The sequence below is a fragment of the Diabrotica virgifera genome, chromosome 8, assembly GCF_917563875.1.
Source record: "Diabrotica virgifera virgifera chromosome 8, PGI_DIABVI_V3a".
Classification (NCBI taxonomy): domain Eukaryota; kingdom Metazoa; phylum Arthropoda; class Insecta; order Coleoptera; family Chrysomelidae; genus Diabrotica; species Diabrotica virgifera.
The window spans coordinates 225,338,733-225,366,540 of NC_065450.1; the positions used below are offsets into that span (position 1 = coordinate 225,338,733).

General features: G+C 33.9%; 1 protein-coding gene across 3 annotated transcripts in view; it reads left to right on the top strand.

Moving 5' to 3' along the window:
• Positions 1 to 27,808, top strand: part of LOC114337057 (putative transporter svop-1) — a 67,632-nt gene that overhangs the window by 26,082 nt on the left and 13,742 nt on the right. For all 3 annotated transcript variants that reach the window (XM_050657670.1, XM_050657671.1, XM_028287448.2), the window contains exons 3-6: positions 6,021 to 6,233; positions 16,233 to 16,395; positions 16,690 to 16,868; positions 22,422 to 22,606. In XM_050657670.1, the coding sequence (XP_050513627.1) occupies positions 6,021 to 6,233; positions 16,233 to 16,395; positions 16,690 to 16,868; positions 22,422 to 22,606 (740 nt within the window). The remainder of the gene's footprint in view (positions 1 to 6,020; positions 6,234 to 16,232; positions 16,396 to 16,689; positions 16,869 to 22,421; positions 22,607 to 27,808) is intronic.

Consider the following 27,808-nt stretch of genomic DNA (forward strand, 5'->3'; position numbering starts at 1 on the left):
GTGAATTATATCCTAATTCTTTCCTCGTTTTACGATATATGCTATTTAGACCAGGGCGCATCTGTAAAACTATTAGTACATTTGGACGTTGAGAGGTCACTCATATTTTTTTTGCAGAAATTGCTTGAAAATAACTCATATAATAATATTTGAGTTATCCTCCCACTCAAAAAGGTCCGGAACATTGTTTAAATAATCAAAATGTCAAAAAATGAAGGAAAAATTCGATTTTTTTATTCGTGTTTTGATTATAACTTTGAAACTATTCATTTCTGAGAAAAGTTGTACTGACATAAAAGTTGCGCAATTAAATTTCCTACAATATAGAATTCGTTAAAAATTTCAAAAATTGTCACCCTTGTTGCAAAATAGCAATAATTGCAAAAAAAAAACGATAAAAAAACCAAGTATTCGCATTTTACGTTTTTCAACCATTTATGCTACACTTAGGACCTTCGGATTTCACCCAGAAAAACTTTATGATACAGTAAAACAACACTGTAAATTTCATTAAGATCGGTTCAATAGATTTTGCAAAATAAATTTGCAATCCAGCTTTTGCAACAAAATTCATTTTTTCAAAATGTTACAGGACTGAAAATAAAGCAGATAGCAAGTTGATTTTTTTTTGCTTATAGAAGTGTACTGTACCTTTCATTTGTAATTTGCAAAACTAAAATAGATTAACTACCACGGCGTCAGGAATTTTTTTAAATACCCATTTTTTTGTGCTCCGCGCAGGACAGCGGATAGTTTGCTCTGATTGGGCATTCCAATGACCTTTGATAATGATTGACAAATTTTAATTTTTAGTACATTTCGATATAAATAAATAAATTTGTTTATTGCAAAATAAAAACACATGTCCTGTTCTTTGAAATAACACTTTTTTGGCAAAAACTTTCTTTGTTCATATATTTTAAGTTAGAGAATAAAAGTTTATTATTTTTAAACATATGATACTGTTTAAACAACTGTCCAAACAACTTTAAGCAACTGTTTAAACAATATTTCACAAACAGTAATCAAATTAGTTTGATTTTTGTGGAATTAAAATATTAAAATACAACAAAATATAGTGTAAGAAAATAATATATTAGATAAAGATTGGAAGAAATTTTGGTGGAAATCAACTTGTGTGAATCGAACAAAGCTGTCCTGCGCGTAGCACCTAAAATTAATGTTTATTTAAAAAAATTCCTGACGCCGTGGTAGTTAATGGATTTTAATTTTAAAAATTGCAAAGGAAAGGTACGGTATTCTTCCATATGTAAAAAAAATCAACTTGCTATCTGCTTTATTTTCAGTCCTGCAACATTTTGAAAAATTTAATTTTTTTGCGAAAGCTGGATTGCAAAATTTATTTTGTAAAATTTATTACACCAATATTAATGAAATTTACAGTATTGTTTTACTATATTATGTAGTTTTTCTGGTTAAAATATAAAGGTCCTAAGTGTAGCATAAATATCTCAAAAACGTAAAATGCAAATACTTGTTTTTTTTATGGTTATTTCGCAAGTTAATTTCAAGAAATTTCTGCAAAAAAATATGAGCCACCTCTTAACATCCATCTCAAAACAAATGCGCCATGGACTAATTCTGTTTGCCTTTAATCCTATGCATTTCAATGTCAAGCCTTCTAGCAAGTCTTATTTGGTTTTTCTCTCCTATTTCTTCCAGAAACTTGCAACACAACAATTCTTTATGTAGGGAATCCTTTTTGTCACTCCCGTCATCTATTCTTCTTTCTTCCTTTTTATTTATTCAAGTCAGTTCCGTACATCAAAGCTGGCGTATGTTTATGTTTTATATAATTATTTGTTTTATAGCTTATGTTTTATAGATTTTTCCTTTCAGTTTCATTGGATCCAAGTAATCATGTCACCATACAAAGTTATCATTTGTTTGTTTACGATTTATCTGTAGACTTTTATACGCAATAAGTTGAGCTCCTTTTTCAAAGAATGTGCTAATAATCGCCATATCTAATGAAGTTCACTAATTCGCTAATTCAAATATATCATCTTCAGCTTCATTTCTAGTTCCAAAGCCTAGTAGACCAGTAAGGATCTGTGAAAAAACGTCTATTTTTGGATGTGAAAGGTGGCATTCGGATTTTTGCAGAAAAGTTGGGTGACATCTTCAGTAATAATAATTGACTTATGCTCCTTCTCAAATATGCCCGGAACATTAATAAAAAAATTAAAATATTTAAAAATTTCGAAAACCGTCGATTTTTTTCAGCTTTCTTTGCTTATAACTTTAAAACGATTCGTTTTGAAACAAAGTCGTACACAAATAAAATAAAGATAATTGAATTTTGTATGATATACGACTGGTCAAAAATGTTTTAACGTATTACCTTTTCTGCAATATAGCAATAAATACAAAATAAGGGTGCAAAATACGCCTGTTGTTATTCAATGTTTTTAACCACTTTGGTGGCACTTACAACCTTAGTAATTTGCTTAGGAAATTTTTTGTAACATACTTAAACCGTGTACCACATTTCATTAAAATCGAATTAATATATTTTGCATAATAAATTTGCAATCTAAATGTTTTTAAAAAAGTTCAAATTTTTAAAATCTTTCTGAACAAAAAGTAGACCATTTAGAAGTTGTCTAATTTTTTTACATATAAAGAGGTGCTCTACCTATCTAATACACTTTACAGAATTAAAATCGGATTATTTAAGGGGTATCAGCAACGTTTTAAACTTATAAACAATTTTTTGGCTTATAAACAAATAGCTTTGTTTAATAATAAAAAAATTAATTTTTAGCAATGCAAATAATTGAAACCGGTATAATTTGACTTAAACTTTCAAATGCTGTCAGCAGAATTGCTATTTTATTTTTTAATCAAAAGTTATTCACGTTCAAAAATTGCAATTTTTCGAATTTTTGAAAGTTCCACTGCGTTTATCTTGAAAACTATGCATCCTACGAAAAAACTTGTAAAAACATTTTTTGCTTAGAATTACCCAAGAAATACAAAAAAATGTTTCATTTTGCGAAAAATCGATGTTATGTAATTCCTCAAGTTATTTGTTTATAACAATCTTATCGACATCCGGATCAACTGCTACCCAAAAATAATCGTGTTCTACGGGTCAAAAAATACATAAAAATCTTGGGTAAGTCCATCTAAATAAAGGAGCCCGTAGCACCCCCTCCTGGCCACAGGACTAATTTGTTTATAAGCCAAAAAATTGTGTATAACTTTAAAACATTGCTGAGGCTGCTTAAACAATCTCATTTCAATTCTGTAAATTGCATTAGATAGGTGGAGTACTTCTTTATATATAAAAAAATTGACAAATCTTTGTATGTTCTAGTTTTTGTTGTGCAAGATTTTAAAAAATTTTCATTTTGTTTAAAAAGTTTAGATTGCAAAATTATTATTCAAAATCTAGTAAGTCAATTTTAATGAAATTTGGTGTACGGTTTTGGTACATTACAAAAATTTTCTAAGCGAATTAGGAAGGTTCCAAGTGTAACCTAAGTGATGGAAAATCATTGAATAAAGACAGGCTTGTTTTGTCCCCTTATTTTATATTTATTGCTATTTGCAGCAGAAGGGTGATAAATTAACACATTTTTAACCAATTGCATCTGATAGAAAATTTAATTATCTTTGTTTTATTCCTATACGACTTTGTTCCAAAATGAATCATTTTAAAGTTATAAGCAAAAAAAGTAGAAAAAAAAAACAATTTTTTGAAATTTTTTAATATTTTATCTTTTTTATTAATGTTCAGGGCATATTTCAGAAGAGGTATAAATCAATTATTATTAACGAAGTTATCACCTAACTTTATCCGCAAAAATATGAATGCCACCTCTCACATCCATCTAAAAGCAGATCCTTACTGGTCTATAGTCCTTCATATATTATTTCATGTCCTCTCTTGGATTGTGTAACTTAACTCCTAGTGTTATTTTTCATTACATACCACAATTTGTATCCTTTATCTAGTTCTTTCGCCCTTTGTCTTTTCTACCAACCAACTATATTGAATACAAGAAACTTGTACTCTCGTTTCTTTAAGCATATCTACTAACTCCACACTTATACCTCTAAGATTATCTTCTAATCCTAATTTTTCTAACTTGTAATTGTGTTCCCCCTGAAATAGTCCACACCTAGAAAAAAAGGCCAGAGACTAGACCAGAAAAGACGAGAGAGAAAGACCTCAGACAGCAGAAAGTTCGTTACAAAATCTTAGCTTTTTATAATCTTTATAATCGAGCAAAATTTGGAGTAAAGAAATCTTTGGAAGATATTCTTCTAACTTTTTTTTTATCTCCGATTCAGTCCAGTTCCTATCAGGTTGCCCTTCTAATTTTTTTTACCTCCGATTCAGTCCAGTTCCTATCAGGTTATCCTATAGATAAAGCCACTGCAGTTAGTTTACCAATATTGTTTTCACACATTTTACAACATTATAGGTATGGATCCCGCGTACCAAAAAAATTTAATTAATAGCAAGCTGAAAATTTGTTAATAGCTTAACGGTATCTAGTCGGACAAACTTTGATATACGGGAACACTGGAACAGGGGAAGTTTTAATTGTGGAAGAGGTTAAAAATTTGGAAGGTCAGACTACGAAAACGTGATATGTATTTTATAGGACAGAACTTCCAATTAATTTGTTATCCTTTCATTAAGCTCCCATGCAAAAATCAGGTTGCTATTACTAACCAACATGATTCCTGTCATTTGACATGTTCTTCGTGTTCAACTCATTAAATCGTCCAGTTGGTGATAAACACCAGTCTGATTGCATGAGAGTTTAATGAAAAGGCAACAAATCAATTGGAAGTTCTGTCCGACAAAATACATCTCACGTTTTCGTAGACTGACGTTCCAAATTTTTAACCTGTTCCACCATTAAAACTTACCCTGTTCAAGTGTACCAATATATCAAAGTTTGTCCAAATAGACACCGTTAAGCTATTAACAACTTTTCAGCTTGCTATTAATCAACTTTTTTTTCTTGTGCGGGATCCAGATCTATTAAAAAAATAATACAAACCTTGAATTATCCATGTCTGTCTGTCGGTTCGTCTGTATGGCAGTGAACACAATTCCTCCGTTGTTATAACAGATAGAAGGACAAATGAGGTGTCGAATTAAAGGTTATAAACCGAATATAATATTAAAGGTGAGAGATTTGAACTCGGACTTACAGTCCCAGACGAAAATTCGCCGAAATCGTACAAGCGATATATTGTTCGACGCACCTTAGCAAGACAAGCTGGAATATTTTTTAATTCCTGTTTTAATGTTATTTCCGGTTAAAAAGTAATGACCGGAAGTTTGTCAAACATGACTCAACATTAGTGAAATCGTATATTAATCGATGCAAAGTTACACCAACAGTTCAAATATCGACTTCCGGTTCCACTTCTGTTCGCATATGTAGTCCAATTGCTTGTTTTGTTTAATATTTTTTAGCAAACTTTTTTCGACAATTCAAATTATATGTACCTAAATTGCAAATCAGAGAAATCAAAAAAATTGTGTCTTATATCTTTAAGTTTCAGCAAAACAAAAATCTAATTTTACTAAATGTGTTATCAATGTCAACCCGTCGAACAACTTATCTCAAATGCATATTTATCATTGAATGCGGTGAATCTAGAAAATCACATAATTCTAGTAATTTTCTTGTTTATTTATAAACTGGGTTTCGCGGAAGTTATTGTTTTGCGAACTATATAAACTGCCCACAATTCTCATATTATTGTCGAGTTTTATGACTGCAACATATATCTCTTAATGACTGCCACATCTCTTAATGACTGCCACATTTGTCATCATAGCCGTCTCTAGTATTTTTAGTGGACGTCTGTGCAGCCACATTTCAAAGGCTTCCAAACGATTAATGGTGGATATTTTTAATGTCCATGCTTCGACACCGTATAGGTCTTTATCTTAATATTTAATTTATTTAAATTCATTTGAATATTTTTCAATGTAGGTTCTAACGTTCCGTTTTTGTTTTCAGAAAAACCCACAACAGATGCCACAACTTTCGAAGATGCCATAGCTGCCACAAAATTTGGAAAATATAACATAATGTTAATTGTCGTCATAGCTCTTCCTTGTGTGACACAATTATTGAACACAGTCGAATTATCGTACATATTACCGGTCGCACAATGTGATTTGGGGCTGACTTTAGAGGATAAAGGTCTTATAAATGCTATTATGTTTGCAGGTAAAGGCAATATAGTACACTTATTCGTTAAATGTTTCACCATCAACCTGTGCGCGTTCACTGCTGGACATAGGGCTCCCTCAGCTCTTTCCATTTGCCTCTGTTTTGTGCGGCTTGCATCCAGTTACCGATAACATGCTTCAGATCGTCGGCCCATCTGGTTAGTGGGCGTCATCTGCTCCGTAGTGCTTCTTCTCGTGGCCTCCACTCGACAATACGTTTTGTTCATCGGTTGTCTGACAATCTGGCGACGTGTCCTGCCCAATTCCTTTTTACCGCAGCGATTCTCGACAGTGTCTCTTGATTTTGTTCTACAACGTATTTCTTCGTTTAGGATTCGGTCTCTCAGGGAGACACCCAACATCTGGCGCTCCATAGCCCTCTGAGTTACACGAATCTTGCTCACCTTTTTTGTGAGTATTAATGTTTCTGCTCCATAAGTGAGTACAGGCAACACACACTGCTCAAATATTTTCCTTTTGAGGCATATGGGTAAGTCCGATTTAAATACATAGTTCAGTTTACCAAACGCTGCCCAGGCTAAACCTATGCGACGTGGGTGCTCGCACGTCTGGTTATCTCTTCCCAACCGAATTTCATGTCCCAAATACTTATAAGATGCAGTCTGCTCAATATTCATTCCATCAATAACAATATTACGATTTAGCATCAGCTTAGTCATTACTTGCGTCTTGTTGATGTTAATGTTTAGTCCGACCTCTAAGGAAGCGTGATATAATTTGTTCCACATTATTATTGCATCATACATACGATCGGCTATAATGACTAAACCATCTGCGAATCTCAAATGACTGAGCTTCTCTCCATTTATGTTGATACCATATTCGTTCAGATCTGTCTTCTTAAAAGTGTGTCCTAAGAGGGCTGTGAATAGCTTTGGTAAGATGGTATCTCCTTGATGTACTCCTCGCTGTATCTTTATTCTTAAAGTTCCCTCTCCTATCGGAGGTTGGATATCATAATGGCTATGGTCACTTTGTTGGCTGCTGCTCTGAACAGTTGTAATGAACTACAGTTAAACCATTATCTAAGGTTCCTCAGCCAGGAGATGCGTCTTCTTCCTATGCTTCTTCTTCCTTGGATCCTTCCTTGCATAATAATTCTCAGCAACTCGTATTTTTCTCCTCTGGTAATGTGACCCAAATATTCCAGTTTTTTAGTTTTTATACTCTTCATAATTTCTACCTCCATATTTAAACGTTGTAGCACTTCAACATTAGTAATCTTTTGAACCCACTGAGTTTTCAATATTCTTCTGTAACACCACATTTTGAACGCATCTGTTCTTCTTATGTGTTGTCTCTTCAATGTCCAAGCTTCCATTCCGTATAGCAATATAGAAAATATGTAGCATCTTAGAGCCCCCAACCTGAGAGGCAACTGAAGGTCTTTGTTTGTAAGCAGTGTCTTCATTTTTATAAATGCTTGCCTTACAGTTTCAATTCGGACTTTAATTTCTTTGCTTTGGTCATTTTTGTCATCGTCCCAGGTTCCCAGATATTTGTAGGTCTTTACTTTTTCTATTTGGGTTTGCTCTATCATTAACCTTTCATTTCCATGTTCTGTTTTTGAGACGATCATGTATACATAATGTATTGACCTCGCTGTATACTAGGGATGGCGGTTTTTGACAAAACACTGGTTTTCGGTTAAACCGTTTTTTTCTTACTTACGGTTTAACCTGCCGGTTATAACCGATCAAAAAAACCGGTTATTCCAAAAACCGGTTTTCGGTTATTTTAATCAATATTAAACACCCAATTGGTAACAACGTTACATTTACATTTCACTTTAGTTTGTGATACTCCACATTGTCCATTTTCAATATAAAATCTCTAACAGTTTTCGATATATTGGAAAAATCTATTTTTATTTGGCAACTTCAAAGGGCTGTAAATTTTTTTGGTTCAATCCATCTTTTTTGGATTCCTGAATATGTGATTTAATTTATGACCTACCTTTATAATATACTAACTCAATGAAAATTTCGGATCCAAATCATATATCAAATAATTGCAAAATACAAAAGGCAGTGAAATTAGGTACCTATATAAAACTATAAAGGTAATATGAAGCAAATCAGACTAAATCGTGTATATACTTGTACCTATATGAATAATAATAATTATAAAAACAAAAACGTACCTAACATCATAAATATTAATTAAAACTTTTATTTTCTGTTATGGCATAGACTTTGGTGTCAATTAGCCAGTCACAACTTTTTGTTTTCTATTCATACATAAAGAAGGTAATGAGGTCCTTAGAGTTCCATAGCAAACTCTTCCACAGCTCTCTACTCAGTTCTACTTAAAACTTATAAAAACAAATAATGAATCATTGTTAAAATTCTGAATTGGATGTATTATTGTTCTAAATGTTTTTGCATAGTTGTATTTCTGAAAAACAATCATTCCTTTTTACACAAAATACACAAAACAAAACCATTTTATTATTTTCATTTTTTTAAGTGATTTCACAGGAATGATTTTTCTTCTGGATTATTAATGATAAAATATAAGCTTATTCTCGCTTGTGTCGGTATAGCCTCTCCATACAATTGTAATACAACTATGCAGACTGCACAGATGATTGATACTAATATCTATTTTTGCTAGGATTCCCCAATTCAATAAACAAGAGGTGCTAATTCTCAAGTTCATCAAAATAGCCAATTCAGCTTATCACAATTCTTAAACATATTATTTTAGTGAGTGTGAGAGTTATTAACGAATATAACATTAAACAAATCAAGAGTTGTTGATGAATAAGCAAACAATATTTCTTATTTTTTTTTCATAGATAACTTATCCGGTTTTTTACCGGTTATTACTTTAAAAAGAAAAAACCGGTTAAAACCGGGTCAAAAAAACAACCGATAAAACCGGTTATTGCGAAGTAAAAAACCGGTTTTAGGTTAAAACCGGTAGGTTTTTTTTATCCCTACTGTATACAGAATAAAATTTATTTATGATTCCGAAGACCAAAAGTATAGCCATTTTTTGTGGTCTTCCCGAAAGCCTTGTTTCGTTTGGTTTTCGCCTTATTTCATTCGGTTTCTCATCTCTTACATTTTACTTTTATCTCAGCTCTTTCTGAGCTTCCAGTACGACCTCTACAGTAAGCGTTGATATTAATTATTTAAAGGTAAAAATATACACCCTCGTCTTGATGATAATTAATTTGAATAATGGTCTTGAAATAATTTAACTTATTTAACTTTGTTTCCCTACTACTTATACAGTGCCGGTTTATGCACTGGGCGCTTGGGGCGGGCGCCCAGGGGCCCGGGCCCCGGAGGGGCCCGTATGGGCCCGTTGATTTTATTAATAAAAAAGTAAACTTCGCTAAATAATCTACATATTTTCCAAAATAGAAAAAACGACGACGAAATACCTGCGATTTCGAAATGGTCTGATTTTAAGACTGATAACTTTATAAAAACTACGAACTTTTAAACCAAAGAATGATTCCTTAGAAAATTGTAAAAAATGTGTCAAGATGAAGACAAAGCTTATTATAGAAGATTAAATGAAAGCAACTTTTATAGAGGAAAACTCAACGGAGGCAAAGAAAAGACAGATTAGCTAATATACGACGCAAGTGCTAAAGCTGTTTATTGTTACCCGTGCAAAATATATTCAATTGAAAAAATAGTTTAACTGATTTTGGATGGACCCACTGGTGACATTTGAATAGTTTGCTCAAATCTCACGAAGAAAGTAAATTTTATCTGAACTTTATGGTTATATTAACAAGATCATCAATAATTTAAGTTACAGACGCTGCCTTGAAAGAGGAAGTAGAGCGCGAAGCTAACTATTGGATAAACGTCATAAAAAGAGTTGTTGTCACTGCTAAATTACTTGCTTCTCAAAGACTAGCTTTCCGTTGATCAAATGACGATTTAACGAGTAGTCGTAAAGGAAATTGTATACTAGGCTAAATTTTACTACTTCTTAGCTGAGCATTTACAACGGAATGCGAATAAATGAAAGGGTTCAGTTAGCTCTTTGTCTCACCAAATTTGCCATGAGTTCTTGGAGGTAATAAAATCAAAACTTGTAGAAACTTTTGACGCTGTAAATGCTTTAGTTAAAAACTAGGGATCCATCAAACCTATTTTTTCCAGTTAAGCAATAAGAAAAATTAATAAAAATTAATTAAGTTAAGAAAAATTAGCAATTAAAAATGAAGCCAAGACATTGCAGAATAAAATAGATACCTTTGAGACAGCTCCATTAACAATGGTTTGGACAAAAACTTTGGAACGAGTTAATGCAACAAGCAAAACGTGAACATGAAGAACCTGTGGACTTGTGTCAATTGGAGTAGAATTAATGACACCTATTTTGAGATTTGTAGGAGACGTAAGAAATATGATAAGCGAAATTGAATACAAGCCAAAAATATTTTTTACGAAGACGACAGTATCTCAAACATATTATCCTCTGTTCTCAAAGAACAAAGAAGGGAAAAACATTTTTCGATGAAGCAGGTGAAAGTGAAACAATTAAAGGGGCAATAAAGATTTGGAATTGAAGTATGTATTTAATGTTATAGCCAGTATAATAACTCAAGATCTTTTCAACAGAATTAAATGCTACAAAATTGTTACATCAGCTGTTAGATATTTTTTTCTACGCTAGATAAAGAAGCAGTCAATTAATACTTTATGTGTGAAATATAAAAAAGATGTTGATGAAACCAAAGAGAACTTACATAATGAAATTACTGTTCGTAAATTGTAGAGTTGAGGAACAAAAATGGGAGATTTAAGGAACAAATAAAACGTTGTTTACCCAATGGCTGTATTTTAAGGACTACTTGTTAAACAAACGTTGAAAGCAACACACTATACAGTAAATAGTAAAGCGGCCAGTAGATGGCACTGCTATAAAAATATTTAATTTATTTATCTATATCCAACACTCCCACTAGATAAACAAATTAAGAAAATAACATTTATCAAATGTTTATTACACTATCTTAACTAAACCAATCTCTTTCAAAAACTTATTATGTTTCACAGAACTCAAGCTTTTTGTCAAGAGATCAGCTGGTATGTTAGCTGTGTCCAAATATTCCAGCTTTATCAAACCTTTGTTTACAGCTTCTTTGACAAAATGATATCGGATATCAATGTGTTTCGTCCTTCTATTCAATACAGGATTTATTGCTAATTTATGAGCTCCCATATTATCATTATATAGTATAACGATTTCATCAATACCCAACATCTCATACAACAAATTTTTTAAAAAAATAGCCTCTTTAGCAGCTTCTGATACTGCTATGTATTCCGCTTCTGTGCTTGACAGAGAAACACTATTCTGTTTTCTGCTTTCCCAGACAATAGGTCCACCAGAAAACTGAAAATAGAAGCCCGTATAAGATTTTCTGTCATGAGAATTACTCCCCCAACTGGCATCTACATAGCCTTTCAAATAATTATCATTTTTTGAAAAAGTTAAACCATAGTCTTTTGTAGCCTTTAAATATTTTAATATTCGTTTTACATGCTTCCAATGCGTTTCTGAATGATAATTATTAAATTGACTGAGATAACTTACAGGATATGAAATGTCTGGTCTTGTCAAAACTGACAAATACATAAGACCACCTATTAAATTCTGATAAGGCACTTGAGCAGATGCATTATCGTCTCTATTCAAATTTAAACTAATTTCCATTGGGGTAGAAACCTCTTTCGAATCCTCCATATTGAACCTTTTTAACAACTGTTCAATATAGGATTTTTGATCTAAAGTTATAACACCATTCTCTTTATTATGAGTTACTCTCATACCTAAACAATTCTTAATTTCTCCCAAATCTTTAATTCTGAAACATTCATTTAATTTCAACTTTAAATTATCTGATTCATCTGAATCATTAGAAAAAATAAAAAAATCATCAACATAAACAGAGATAATGGTTTTTAGATTATTTTTCATCTTTGTGTATAGATATGGCTCATAATCAGATTTCTTATAACCTAGATTAATTAAGAAATTATCAACTTTTTCATACCAAGACCGAGCTGACTGTTTTAAACCATATATGGCTTTCTTTAGCCTTAATACTTTATTATTTTCAATTTCTAAACCTTCAGGTACTGTCATAAAAACTTTTTCTTTTAAATCACCATTTAAAAAAGCCGTCGCAACATCAAGATGAAAAATATCCAAATTCAAATTTGCTGACAAAGCAAATAAAAGTCTTAATGTAGAATGCCTTATGACTGGAGAAAAGGTTTCATTATAATCAACACCAAATTTTTGAGTGTAACCTTTTGCTACCAGTCTTGCACGATATTTCACTTTACCTGAGTTATCAACCTTTTTCTTGTATACCCACTTACACTTCACTACACAACCATCTTCAGGAACATCAACCACTTCCCATGCTGAGTTATCCTCGAAAGACTGCAGTTCTTCTGTCATAGCCCCTAACCATAAGTTACTATCTGGTCTCGACATGGCATCCTCGACACTAACCGGATCAGAGTCACTATCCGAGCACAAATAAGTCACAAACTCATCAAACCTTTTTGGCTTAGGTATTCTTGTTGATCTCCTGATTTCATCCACTGGCAAATTCGGCAAGTCACATACATAATCGGGATCATTGTTCTCAACAATTTCATCAGTCGATGTGTTCTCTTCAACCTGATGATTCTGATCCTGACATGATGTATTATTATCTCCCACTGAATCTAACATTTCTTTTGCCCCATGTTCACCTTCTAAATCAACATGAATCACTTCACACCTTTTTGTGTCTTCCATAATTTGTACGTCTCTACTTACTATTATTTCTTTAGTGGTCGGATTATACACCCTGTATCCTTTCGTAGTCTCAGAGTATCCTACTAAAATGTGCAGAATAGCCTTTTTCTCCCATTTTGATCTTTTTTCTTTTGGAACATGTACCATCACCTTGCTGCCAAATATTCTAAGACCACTAACGTCAGGTTTGCTATCTGTCCACATTTCAAATGGTGTTTTCTTTAAGCCGGAAGCCAGCGATCTATTTTTTAGATAAACAGCTGTGTTTACAGCTTCAGCCCAAAACATTTTTTCAAGATTAGCATCAAAAACAGACATTTTGCCTTTTCTATGATTGTCCGATTTAAACGTTCGGCTACACCATTTTGTTCAGGAGTGTAGGGATTCGTTTTTTGATGTATAATACCATTTACAGTTAAATAATCTTCAAATTCTTTTGAACAAAACTCTCCACCATTGTCACTTCGCAAAGTTTTTATATGGACACCCTTCTGGTTTTCTGCCATACTTTTAAAATTTTTAAAACAATTAAAAACTTCACTTTTTGTTTTAATAAAATAAATGAATACCATTTTACTAAAATCATCTTGGAAAGTAACAAAATATTTAGAGCCACCTAATGATTTGTTTTCCATGGGCCCGCATACATCGCTGTGAATAAGCTGTAATAAACTACTGGCCCTGTGACCTTTTTCTGGAAACGGTAATCTCGTTTGTTTCCCCTCACAACAAACTATACAGTTTTGCTTGTTAATATCAATTTTCCCAGTCACATTCAGTCCATCTACTATTCCATCTTTCATTTTATTTAGATATAGGCTATTTAGATGACCGAAACGTCTGTGCCAGGTATCCCCAGTTACAAATAAACAATTTTTACGATCTGAAATACATTCAGTATTCAATTTATAAACACCATCTATCAATTCAGCTGTTGCAATAATTCCATTTTTATTGTATATTTTGCAACCTGCATTTTCAAATATAACTTCATTTCCATTTTTAATCAATTGAGAAACAGATAAAAGATTTGTCGTCAGATCAGGAACATATAATATATTATTGATGCTTACCTCTAATCTCTTTTTATCGACAATTGTGGTTACCATCATATCACCAGCACATTTCACTTCCAAACTTTCACTGTTAGCCACAGTTATATTGGACAAACTTGCATCTCGGATATTTGTCAACCAATCTTTTCTCGCTGTAAGATGCGTGCTGCATCCAGAATCGACATAAAAATCTGTAGATTTAAAGTTTCCACTTAAGAATGTTGCACTAAACGCATTATTATTAGCACTAGGGCACTTATTCATATAATGACCTTTTTGTTTACACCGGAAGCAGGTTATGTTTTTCTTGTTAACTTTTTTGACATGCTTAGTGCTAACTTCACTCGACTTTGACATAAAAGCTGTCTGCTTTTCACTGTTAGTGCTGTCTATCTGCATATCTAGCAATTTAGATTTGATTACATCAGTGGTAATAGATATCCCCGAATGTTCAATTGCCAATAACATTGGAGTATACTGTTCCGGAAGTCCCGCTAGGAGAAGCGATCCCAACCACAAGTCATCAATTTGGAAACCAGTCCTATTCAACTTCTGTGCAGTTTCGATCACCTGATTCACATAGGATTCCATGGAACTGCAATTTTCCAACCTTAGTGATATGAGTGTTCGAAGCAATCCTATTTTCCTCGAAAAACCTGAGTCTTCGAATAACTTTTTCAGCTTATCCCATACATCTTTCGCCGTTTCAGCTTCTTTCACATGCAAATATATGGATGGATGCAAAGTCAATATTAACTTAGCTTTGGCTTTGGCAACAAGCGTTGTGTCTTGTTCAGTTCCCTGAATACACTTTGATAGTCCTTCTAGAACAAAGACATTCTCAACCGCGAACGACCAGTCCTGGTAGTTATCTCTACCGGTTAAACGCGGCACACTTGTAAGATAATTCACCGCCATTTTCGATACTGTTAATAACCACGTTGTTAACCAACAAACCGACTAACTAACTTTTTATCGAATGAACACACACTGTTTTGATTTGAACGACCAGAAAATCTTCCACTTAATCGTTTGAGCCCATAACCTGTTCGTAAATTGTAGAGTTGAGGAACAAAAATGGGAGATTTAAGGAACAAATAAAACGTTGTTTACCCAATGGCTGTATTTTAAGGACTACTTGTTAAACAAACGTTGAAAGCAACACACTATACAGTAAATAGTAAAGCGGCCAGTAGATGGCACTGCTATAAAAATATTTAATTTATTTATCTATATCCAACAATTACTTTCTATAATATTATGCCAAAAGTTAAATAAACATTTATAAAATTTGGTGTCATCCAGGATGTAAAGATTGTAAAGGCAACAATTCCCAATATTTTACCTTTTCTGCAAGTTTATTTCACGATACCAACTTCTAATTCGTCAGGCAAGCGGTTTTTTTCGGCTTTAAAAAGAATAAAAATACATTTAATTCCAAATTAGGCTCAAGAAAATCTAGACGCATATCACTATTGTATTATAGAAAAATGAAGACGTGGAGCAACTGAATTGTGATAGTAATATATGACAGATTGCTAATGCCTAGTCAAAAAAAAAAAAAAACGATCTAATTTTTGTCATAAATATGTATTTTTTAAAATATTTTTTTTGTTCGTCATGTGTTGTTTTGTGTAAATTTCTGTTTTTTTATATGTATTTTTAAATGTATTTTTTGGAATATTTTTTACGTTTCCTATTCTTGTTGTTTGGTTTCAAAAAAAGTATGGATTTTACAATAAATACATGTGTTTTTTCTTGTTAAAAATCTGACAACGAATAGCAATTAAGGGGGCCCCTAAATATTCAGCGCCCAGGGCCCGAAGTTATGTTAAACCGACACTGTTATACCATCGGCATAATTTTTGCTCCACTTCCAGAAAAATATTTCCTCCTCTGTCTAGCAGAATATTCAAGTTATTCCGTTCTTTAACTACAACTACTTATTTACATTAACTTGAAGCTATCTCCTTGTATTTAGGAATACAAAGAGATTAATCTAATTATTTAGGAAGTTACCAGCAAGGGAAAAATCAAAAATGATTATTTTTAATATTAGTTCACATTAGCATTCTAACAATTTTACTTTTGATGTAAGAATACAGCTCTCACGTTAACCTTTTTGATTTTAGGAATGATATCCACAGGTGTCTATTGGGGTTACTTATGCGACGCTTTAGGTAGAAAGAGGATTATCGTGTATGGCTTCCTGCTGTCTGGATTTTTTGCTGCAGTTGCAGCTTTATCTACTAGCAAATATGTACTTTTAGCAGCTAAATTTATGTCTGGAGCAATGTAAGTAAGTTTTATGATGATTTTCGGTGATAAAATATTTTATCATATCTGAGAAAACTCGAATTTTTATGTTATAGGGCTCATAAGTATGATCAAATCCATATTTGATCAAATCATGATTTGGGAGTGCTCCTGGTGCTTTTTTATTTCTAGTGCATCTTTATTGTGATTGTAATGTAGACAGTTGTGTCTCAGATTGGCGAATCGACTATAGCAATAAGTTGTTGAATACAACACTATTTTAGAAAATATTTGGGTATGGATAAAACTATAACATACACATGATGTTTTTAGTATCAATGGTCCATTTTCCGCTACGACTAGTCACATCACCGAATTTCATTCTTCAGAATATAGAGGAAGAGTTAACATGGCAAGAGGCATGTTTCTCAGTTTTGGAAGTTTGCTGTTACCAATATTGTCGTGGGCCATATTACCAAGGAAAATGGATATATTTCTTTTTGGGATAGTAGGTAAAACTTTTGAATAAACATCAATTAAATATCAGTTAAAAAAAGACTAAGTTTTCAATCTAATAGTACATAAAATAACATTTAAAATATTATTTTTCATCCCATCAGATTGAAAACAATGGGAACCTTCTCTCGTGACTCTTCCGATGTTTCTAAAATATGCAAGCCATACGGATGCCGAGACTACAGGAAGATGAAAGATTTCTACAATTTGCAAATCACATCCCATCTGCTCAGCGTGGTGAAAATTTAATCAGAGGGTACAGCTGGTTCAGTCAGAGAGAAGAGCATGTGACCACTGACAAGGGACCAAAAAGCCCCGAAACCGGTATAGACACTTGCTGTACTCTCTGATTGAATTAGAATATAATGCGGCTGCATTTTCGGTTTCAACGAAATTGAAAATGTTTATATATTTTTAATGTTTAATTTATTTACTCTATTTGTAGTACGTAGAAAACCTTCTCGTTGGAGCTTTACACGCTGAGCATATGGGATTTGCAAATTGTAGAAATCCCTCATCTTCCTGTAGTCTCGGCATCTGTATGGCTTGCATATTTTAGAAACATCGGAAGAGTCGCCAGAGAAGGTTCCCATTGTTTTCAATTTGATGGGTTGTAAAATAATATTTTAAATGTTATTTTATGTACTATTAGATTGAAAACTTAGTCTTTTTTCTAGCAGATGTCGTTAAGGCATTCCAGCCATTTCGTTCGTTGCAATCTGTGACTGCACGCATCGGTGTATCCTGGTTCAGTCAGAGAAAAGAGCATATATGACTACTGACGAGGGACAAAAAGCACCGAAACCGGTATAGACACTTGCTGTACTCTCTGATTGAATTAGAATATAATGCAGCTGCATTTTCGGATTGCAACGAAATTGAAAATGTTTATATATTTTCAAGACAAATATTAGTTACTTCGAAATATAATGTTTTCCACGAAATTGATATCCGCGTTATGTCACGACTGACTGTACTAAAAAAATATAAATTTGGTATCAAGGAAAGGCATTCGACCTTGAAACAAATACATAGAATAACCAAATTAATAGAAAAAACACGGGGAGGGAAAGAAAGTTTGTTTAGCCGTCTTTATGGATGCTGCTAAAGCTTTCGATAAAGTGTTGCATAAGAGCATCATTCAAAAACTAAAAAGGGTACTACCAAAACAATCTTACATTTTACACAGATTCTTCAAAGTCAAGTCAGCAAGCGGCCTATTCTGGAGTGAAATCAACGTGGGGTACTATAAGGTAGAGTACTATAACCTCTACTCTTCAGTGATGAGTGTCCCAAGAACCAGCAACATAACGCAAAAGATGGTTCTTTTCCGTGGACAGTTGACTTTAGTCATAGTCATATGTGTGACATCGAACAACATTTTATTTTAAGGTGAAAGGAGCAAAATATGTGGCATGAAGGACTGACATACAAAATGAGAGATTATGGATACAGCGGGGCCATGACGAAACTCATCTCCTCGTACCTAAGCGACCGGAAGTTCAGGGTCCGGATAGGACCAGTTCTATCAGAACACGGAATGCCGGAAGCTGGAGTACCACAGGGGGCAGTTTTATCACCCCTTCTGTATACCATATATACAGCAGATGTTCCAAGAACACCCGGAACATTGATCAGCCTTTATGCAGACGACACTGCAATTGCTGCAAAACACATGAACCTAGATATAGCTGTAAGAAATCTACAGACGGCATTGGATACAATAGAAGAATGGAGTATCCAATGGAAAATAGCAATAAATCCAGATAAGACCCAAGCGGTTATCTTCAAAAAGAGAAGAGATAACCCAGAAGAACAGCTAACATTGCAAGACAGACCCATCGAATGGCAAAACGAAGTTAAATATTTAGGAGTCACAATGGACCAAGGTCTTACATTCACATCACATGTCAACGCAACAGTCCAGAAAACAGCAGCGGCCAGATCGGCAATAAGAGGACTCACAGGAAGAAGAAGCAAATTAGCTATGAAAACAAAATTAAGACTGATAAATAGCATTATACTGCCAATAATTACATACGCATCTCTTGCATGGGGTCACATAAGTCAAAGTAACAAAAAGAAGATACAAGCGGCACACAACAACTGCCTCAGAGAAGCTGCAAACGTGCCCAGATACGTCGCCGAACGGTTCTTATTTAGAGACCTAAAACAAATAAGAGTACTGGATATTATGGAGGAAAAAGCCAGAACAAAATTTGTTGAGCTAGAAGACCACCCAAACCGGATATTGCAAGAGATATTAAGGTATGATGTGTACCATAGATGGAAACATAGGAGACCCAAACAACAAATATTAGTAAATATATAATAAAGGCTAGATAATCGTAGCTCTATCAAAAGAAGACAGCCTGCTCACCTTTGGCATCTCATTATATTTATTAATGTTGATTTTTATAATTTTCAGACATCCCTCAAAAAAAATATACAAAAAACTTCAAAACGGCTTCAGCCACTAAACAAATCAATAAAATATTAACAATAGGCGAAAGCCACAAAAAAAAATATTAGTAACAAAACCCAAAAAAGGGCATGAGGGGCCCACATCCTCGAGCGCCGAGTCGCCGAACTGGACATAGCCCAGAGCGGGGACTCGGCGCCCGAGCAAGCAAAACAGATCGAAGATAAGTCACTAGAGATAGCGGGAATAGAGCGCCTCACGCTGGCCTGCATTGATCGGGGTAGGATTTCATATGGGAGTCCGTGTACCCAAGACTCCCATATGATAAGCACTTTGCTGATTGAGAGCCCCTATAGCGCATCAGAGTGCTATCGGGGGGTAAGTGGATGGTCTGGAGCATTGAAGCGGGGTGGAGTGATTCCTGCTTACGGGAGTTAATCCTCCTCGCCCCAATGAATTGTATCACCCGAATGTCATTCTTTAGGGGTGAGCAAGTCTCTCAGGCTGGGTTAAATCACTATGCTTGCTTGCTTGGAGCAAAATAAAAAATTTTGATGCCTGCCAATATTATTAATGCGTTTTAAATGAATTCATTTTTTCCGAATCCTGAGAAAACTAATAAGTATTTTCGAAAAATTTAAACGCAGAATCAAAGATTACTTTATTATCCACCGAGGGCCAAAAATCCCTTAGAATAAATATAAAAAGTTTCTTTTGAATGAAATATTTGCAATTAAAAATCACACTCAATTTCCTCTTTTATTTTTACCCCTGTCATCTTGGTGCTACAGCCCTTAGAGGGCCTCGACCTTCTCAAGCTTTCTACGCCATTCTGTTCTGTCCCTTGCTTGCATTTTCCAGTAGCCAACTCCGATCTTCTCGGCATCCTGTGTTACCTCGTCCATCCCCCTCAGATTTGGTCTACCCCGTCTTCTCATTCCCACGGGTTGCGCTGTTAGAATCTTTTTTATCATGTTCGATTCAGGGGCCCGGGCTATATGTCCTGCCCACTGCATCTGTTTTTTTAGTTAGCATCCATGCCTCTGATCCATATGTGAGAACGGGGACTATCAATGTTCTATACAGCCTTATACAAGTTTTTTGAGACAGACGTTTGTTAGCTAACTACTTTGATAGACTATGATAACACCTGTTTGGAATTATTATTCGTCTTTTTATTTCCTCTGATGTGTTATTATTGGGGTTAACCGATGTCCCTAGATATATGATCTCTTTGACCGCTTCGAAGTTTTGGTCATTGATGATTAGATCTGCGTCAATATTTCCAGCTCTTGTGTTTATGTTAGTCGCCATGAATTTTGTTTTATTTCGATTTATATGTAACCCCATTCGTTCTGCTGCTGCTACTAGCTCGGTTAGGATTTCCGCAGTTCTCGCTCTGGTTCTTGTTATAATGTCCACGTCGTCTGCATATGCCAGAATTTGGACAGATCTATTGAATATTGTTCCCCTGCTATCTATATTAGCGTCTCGTACAACTTTTTCTAATGCTACATTAAAAAGTTGACACGCCAGCGCATCTCCCTGCCTTAACCCCCTATGTATTTCAAATGGGGTTGACGAGTCGTTTTGAATTTTTACTGCTGATATCATCTTCGCCATTGGCACTTTTATCATACATATGAGTTTTTTTGGGATTCCTAACTCATTCATAGCGTTGTAGAGACTTGGTCTTAATACACTGTCATAAGCAGTTTTAAAATCGACAAAAATATGGTACATATCTATGTTAAACTCTTGCGCTTTTTCCAGGATATGTCGTAGTGTAAAGATCTGGTTAATGGTTGAACTCCCACGCCTGAATCCTGCCTGATATTCTCCTAGAAACGTTATTGTCACCCCTGTAACTTATTAAAATAAACATTATAGAAGTTTTCAGTGACTTTCTGCTGTCGCTAATAACGTAATCTTTCACTCTGCGTTTAAATTTTTCAAAAATATTGCTTAGGTTTCTCAGGATTCGAAAAAAATGAATACATCTAAAACACATTGAAAATTTTGACCGGAGTCAAAATTTTGCATTTTGCACCGTTCCTCTTAATGTCTCAGGTTATTCGTTTCAGCTGACACGAATAAACGTCATATCGAAATAGAAACGCCAAATAAACTTAATTTTAAACTAAAATTGTGGCTTATTAAATCAGATTGTGTAATGTGTAATAGGTGGAGGCCAATAAACCAAAGAAGAAGAAGAAGAAGACATACAAAACCTAATAAAGCTAGGTTAGGAAGAAGGCCATACGTATAATTATTATGACTGAAGTCAACTAGCTCTTAAGCTAACGCCTAAAGGTGGAAACTCTCGATACTAGAAATGTTATTTAAATTAAAGTATAGTTTTCTACCGATATTTTCCCACTTTAACAATTTTCATCTCTTTTTATTTCACAACGTATTAGGTTTTCCATCTTTTGCGTTATTTTACCTATTAGCGCGCTCATCACTGTATAACATAAACGTGGTTCCATGACATTTCGTAACACAACTGCACCTGTAATAAAAGTTGAGATGGAACGTCAACAAAAATAAACAGAATAATTCAATTTTACCGTTACGAATTCTACCGTTACGAATTGACGGCGTTACGGATTGTCCGTTACCATTTGTGGGATTACGAAATGTCGCGTTACAAGATGTCTTGTCACGCATAAACGTATACTTATGCCTTAAAAACCTGAAAATATCCTTTTTTCCATTAATACTATATTTTCTAAAAAATAATATCTTTTTTCTACAACCGTGTTAAAAATGCAATTTTTGGCACTCCATACGAGCGTTAAAAATGCTACTTTAAGGCACTAGTGCTTTAAAAAAAATTTAAGGCACTGCAGTTCGTATTGACCGAATAGGCAATTTTGATGTAATGTCAAAAAAATATAAAAGTGGAATGTCAGTCAAGATCAAATAAAAGTTTTTGTAGATATTGTCCTGTACTTACGTTTGTAGAAAAAATATTGTATGATATGCGTGTTAAAAAGTACATTTTTAAGGCACTCATGTGAATTGCAGAACTCACTATGGCTGATTCTGCAAACTTTCACATGCGTGCCTTAAACGTGTACTTTTAACACTTATATCATAAATAACTATTATACAACGCTTGCAGAACTACATTCATGGAACATATTTCTTCTGGTGTGCGCCCTATCAACAATATTCTGCGGAGTCGTATATATCTTTATACCAGAAAGCCCCAAATACCTCATGTCAACAGGACGAAATGAACAAGCAATGAAGGTTTTGCAAAAAATATATTCACTGAATACAGGAAACGCGATGGAGGATTTTCCAGTAAGTTGTTTTTAATTATTTACAGATAGACAAATGATAAAAATAAACTAACATTACATACAATCCGACAAACGAGAGCTGGCGGGCGACCTTGCGCGAAAATACACAATATGAGAAGCTCACCGGCCAGCTCTCGCTTGTCGGATTGTATATATAGCTCAACAGGTCTTAAAGACTCATGGCTTGGAATTTTTCTACTGTTTTCCTCCATTTTTCTCTGCCCCACGGCCGCATTTCTCCAATTTGTCATGCCGATTGCTTCAAGGTCTTCCTTACGCGCTTCTAGCCACTTTTTCCGTGGTCGTCCTCTTCTCTTCTTTCCTTCCCCTCTCAGCAGCGAGTTCTTTGCCAACCTTTTGTCAGCCTTTCTCGCAAAAATAACCTAACCATCTAAGTCTCTTTGTTCTGACGATCTTGTTAACTTCTGGTTTCTGGTACAGCTCTCTGATCTCTGCATTTGTTCGTCTCCTGCAAACGTCTTCACCGTCTTTTACTGCCTCGAATATCTTGCCTTTCAGTTCTTGCCATTAACAGTACATCGTCCGTAACCTGGCTCTGGTTGTCATATATCATACCTTCCGTTCGTATTTTACCCTTTCCTCAATATTGCCTTCAACAAGAAATTGAAAAGTACTGAGGACAGCGTATCTCCCTGCTTTAATCTCCTAATAAATCTCCCACTGTTAGGCTTCCTTCTATCCTCACTCTATTGCCGGTCTTCATTAAGGTCATTTTTACTAATGTGATCATCTTTTCCGGAATTTCAAGTACTTTTAGGGCCTGGTACAAACGCCTTCTTATCACAAAATCGTAAGCTTGTTTGAAATCTATAAAGAGGAGATTTTGCTTTAACTGTTGCTCTTACGTACTGCTCTGAATCATTTGCATCACGAATATCTGATCTATGGTGGATCTGCTCTTTTTGAATCCTCCTTGGTATTTGCCGACCTGCTCGTTTAAGAAGCTTGCCAGTTTGCTTCTTATGACTCTGAAAAGTACCTTATATGTTACATCTAGAAGAGTGAGACCCCTGTAGCTTTCGCAGATTGCTCTATCTCCCTTCTTATGAATGGGATACACCTCTCTTCATACTTCCGGCATTTCCTCTCGCTCGCAGATTTTCATCGGCAAGCTACATATCCGCGTTATATGTGCTTGATTAAGTCTGCAGTAATACCATTACAGCCTGCACTTTTATTGTTTTTATGCTATAGATATAATATGATTTCTCTTATTTTTTTCACGGTTAGAGTCTTCATGGTTTCTGCTGGGTAAATAACTTCCTCTATCATTTCTTGCCGCTCATCACTTCCATCCATTTCTTCATTAAACAGCTCTCTAAAATGTTCCTGCCTTCTACCTAGCTTCCCCTGCTTTTCTCCTATTAGGTGCCCTTCTTTGCTCTTGTAATATATCTGTTTTCTTGCACATTTAGAGATGCATCAAGTCAAACTAGTTTGATTTTACTCAACAAACTTGACTTGACTTGAAAATCAAACTTTTTGTATAAAAAAGTTTGACTTGACTTGATTTCGATATCTTTAGGTTTGACTTGAATTCAAACATCTTCAAACAGTTTGAAAAGTTTGAATATTACGAAACGTGTTTATTTGTTGTTCTGAAGCTATTTCCTTGTGGCATTTTTATGATTAATTATTTATATGGGAAATAAGCCACAATTAAAATGAAAAAATAATTTTATTAACGTTTCGACGCCCAAATCGGGTGCCGTTGTCAAAATACAAAATATTACTAAAATAAACTAAAGTGTTGTTGCTAAGCAAAAAAAAAAAAAAAAAATTCTTCTAATAATTTATTTAATCTCACTCATTTATATTGGCAATTCAGACATATATTATACATTTTAAAGTAGAAGACTTTAAAATGATATTGCCAATATTTATGAGTTGCGTTCCTGGGACGACTTACTGAAAGATAGTTCATTCGATTACATGAAATTAACCCCAACTCAAGAATATCCGTCATAAAAAATTATAGCATGTGATATGTCTTTAAAAAGACAACCAAATGCAACGACAGTAAAATTCTCGCGTTAGAGACTTCATAGTAAATCACAAGGGAAAACCAGGAAAAACCTTGTGATACTATCCCGACATCGTAAGTATTTGGTCTTACATTAATTTACTCTCAAAAAATAATACCAAATTCTGACTTGTAACATGTTTAAATTATAAATATTATTAATAATACTAGATATATAAGTAATACTAAAATATAAAATATGTACTAGCTCGATATTATTGACTTACTAATCTTGGTATTTTCTTTCTATTGACTTCCTCTTTCAGTATGGGTAACCACATCCTACTGCATTCTACCGAGGAATTTGCGACACAATTGGTTTCATTTAGCATAATTAGAGCCGCTTCTTTGATTTTTCTCTTTTTACTATCTGATTCTTTCAGGACTATACTTGAATCTCTCCACTGAACTCTATGTTCATTATCCCATGCGTGTTGACATATTTGAGATCTCTCAAATTCTCTATTTTTAATATAAGATTGATGTTCACTTATTCTAACGTCTAATGGTCTTGATGTCTCACCTAAATAAAATTGTTCGCATTCACAAGGTATTTTATAAATGCAATTTTTTGTTCTTTCTTGATCATTGTTAGGTTTAGTTTTAGATAGAATAGATCTCAATGTGTTTGTTGTTTTGAATGTTGTTGAAATGTTGAATTTATTTCCTATTGTTTTAAGTTTCTCGGATAGTCCTTTTATATATGGTATTGATATTTTCCTCGTATTATTTCTGGTGAATGTTGTAGGATCCCGTTCTAAGTTGTTCTGTTCCATTCGATCCAATCTTGACAATTCCTTATTTATAAACGATAAAGGATAATCATTTTTTAATAAAACAGATGTTAACAATTGTTTTTCTGCTAAAAAGGAATTTTCGTTAGAACAAGTAATTTTGGCTCTATCATATAAGGATTTAATGATTCCCTTTTTAACGTTGATGTTGTGATTTGACTTGTAATTGAGATATCTGTTGGTGTGTGTTGGTTTTCTATACACTTGAGTCTCATATCCAATATCCTTCTTTGAGATCAAAACATCGAGGAAAGGTAGGCTGTTATTGTATTCCTTTTCCATTGTAAATTTTATTGTCTCTTCTTGATCGTTTATAATATTCAGGAATGTATCTAACAATTCTGATCCATGAGGCCATATTGAAAACACATCATCTACATATCTCCACCATACTGTGGGTTTTAAATTTTGTTTAGAAATAATATTAGTTTCGAAATCCTCCATAAATATATTAGCCAATAATGGAGATAAAGAAGAGCCCATTGCTAGACCAAAATTTTGTTTATAGAATTCATTGTTTAGTTGAAAATAGGTATTATGGGTACATAATGTCAATAACTCCATTATAGCTGATACATTTAGTCTTGTCCTAGTTGCCAATGTTTATTTGTTCAGTGGCGGATCAACGGGGGGAAGTAATGGGTGGGGGAGGGGTAGGGGAAATCCCCCAATCCCAACAAGGTCCAAAAAATTTTTTTTGACAAATTTCAATAAACAGAAATGTATTGGCTGATATGATATTTAAACCGCAGACAGACAAATAAAACCCAATAAGCGCGCCAGTTAGGATAATAATTATTAAGAAAGCTTTTTATAGTATGATACAATTGATCCAAATAATGGCATAAACCAGACATCCAAAGTGAAAGTTATCATCCAACACCAAATTGTTCTATATGGTCCACATAATGTTCAGAAAAAAGTCACACCATTTTGAGCATAGGGTTTGAAGGGAAGAGGGGGGAGAAATCGGTAAATTCGTAGTTTTTTACGTTTTTCGTCAATATTTTTAAAACTATGCGATTTAGCATGAGCAACCTTTTATACAAAAAATGTTCTACATTCAATTTGAAATAAAAAAGGCCCATTGCATAATCCTTCTAAAATGAACGGTTCCAAAGTTACGGAGGTAGTATAGTATAACTGGTCAAAAAAAGGCCTAACCCAAACATCCAAAGAAAGAGTCTTCCTCTAACACCAAATTGTTCTATATGGTCCACATATTGTGCAGTAAAAAGTTACACCATTTTGAGCGTCCGGGTTGGAGGGGAAATTGGGGAGAAATCGGTAAATTAGTATTTTTTTTACGTTTTTCGTCAATATTTCTAAAACTATACTTTAGCGTAAACAATGTTCTATACAAAATTGTTCTACATAAAATTTAAAACAAAAAAGGTCCTATATATAATTGTTATATAATCAACACTTCCAATTTGGGCAATTGATGATGATTTTGGGTGGTGAGGTTGACGTTTCTTCGAGGGCTTATCACTAACATGCCACTGAAATAGCAAATTTTATTTACAAAACACAATCCTGTTAAAGAAAATTTCTTTCACCAGTAATAATATTATAAATTTCCCAAAAAATATAAAAAGTATCGAAAACTTCCACTTTTCACCCTCCGTAACTCTGGAACCGTTGATTTTATAACAAAAATATGTATAGGACCTTTTTGTTTTAAATTTTATGTAGAATCCTTTAGAAACCGCATAGTTTTAGAAATATTGACGAAAAACGTAAAAATCTCCGAATTTACCGATTTCTTCCCCCTCTCCCCCTCAAACCCGACGCTGAAAATGGTGTGTGTGACTTTTTTCTTAACATTATGTGGACCATATAGAACAATTTGGTGTTGGAGGATAACTTTCACTTTGGATGTCTGGGTTTGGGTCTAGTTATAAGTTATACCATACTATTAATGCATATTTATACATTAATTTTTTAAAAATTTAAACCCAACATTTGTAGCCTGTCTTCGAAAGAAATTTAAATTGTAGATAAATGTAGGTAAAACCATATAGATTTGGATCCCGCGTACCAAAAAAAAGTTGATTAATAGCAAGCTGAAAATTTGTTAATAGATTAACGGTGTCTAGTCAGACAAACTTTCATGTATGGGAACACTGGAACAGGGAAAGTTTTAATTGTGGAACAGGTTAAAAATTTGAAACGACAGACTACGTAAACGTTCCATGTATTTTGTCGGATAGAATTTCCGATTGATTAACATCCAATTGATTTGTTACCCTTTCATTAAACTCTCATGCAAAAATCAGACTGGTGTTTATCATCAACTGGGCATTTTAATGAGTGGAACATGAAGAACATGTCAAATGACAGGAATCATGTTGGTTAGTAATAG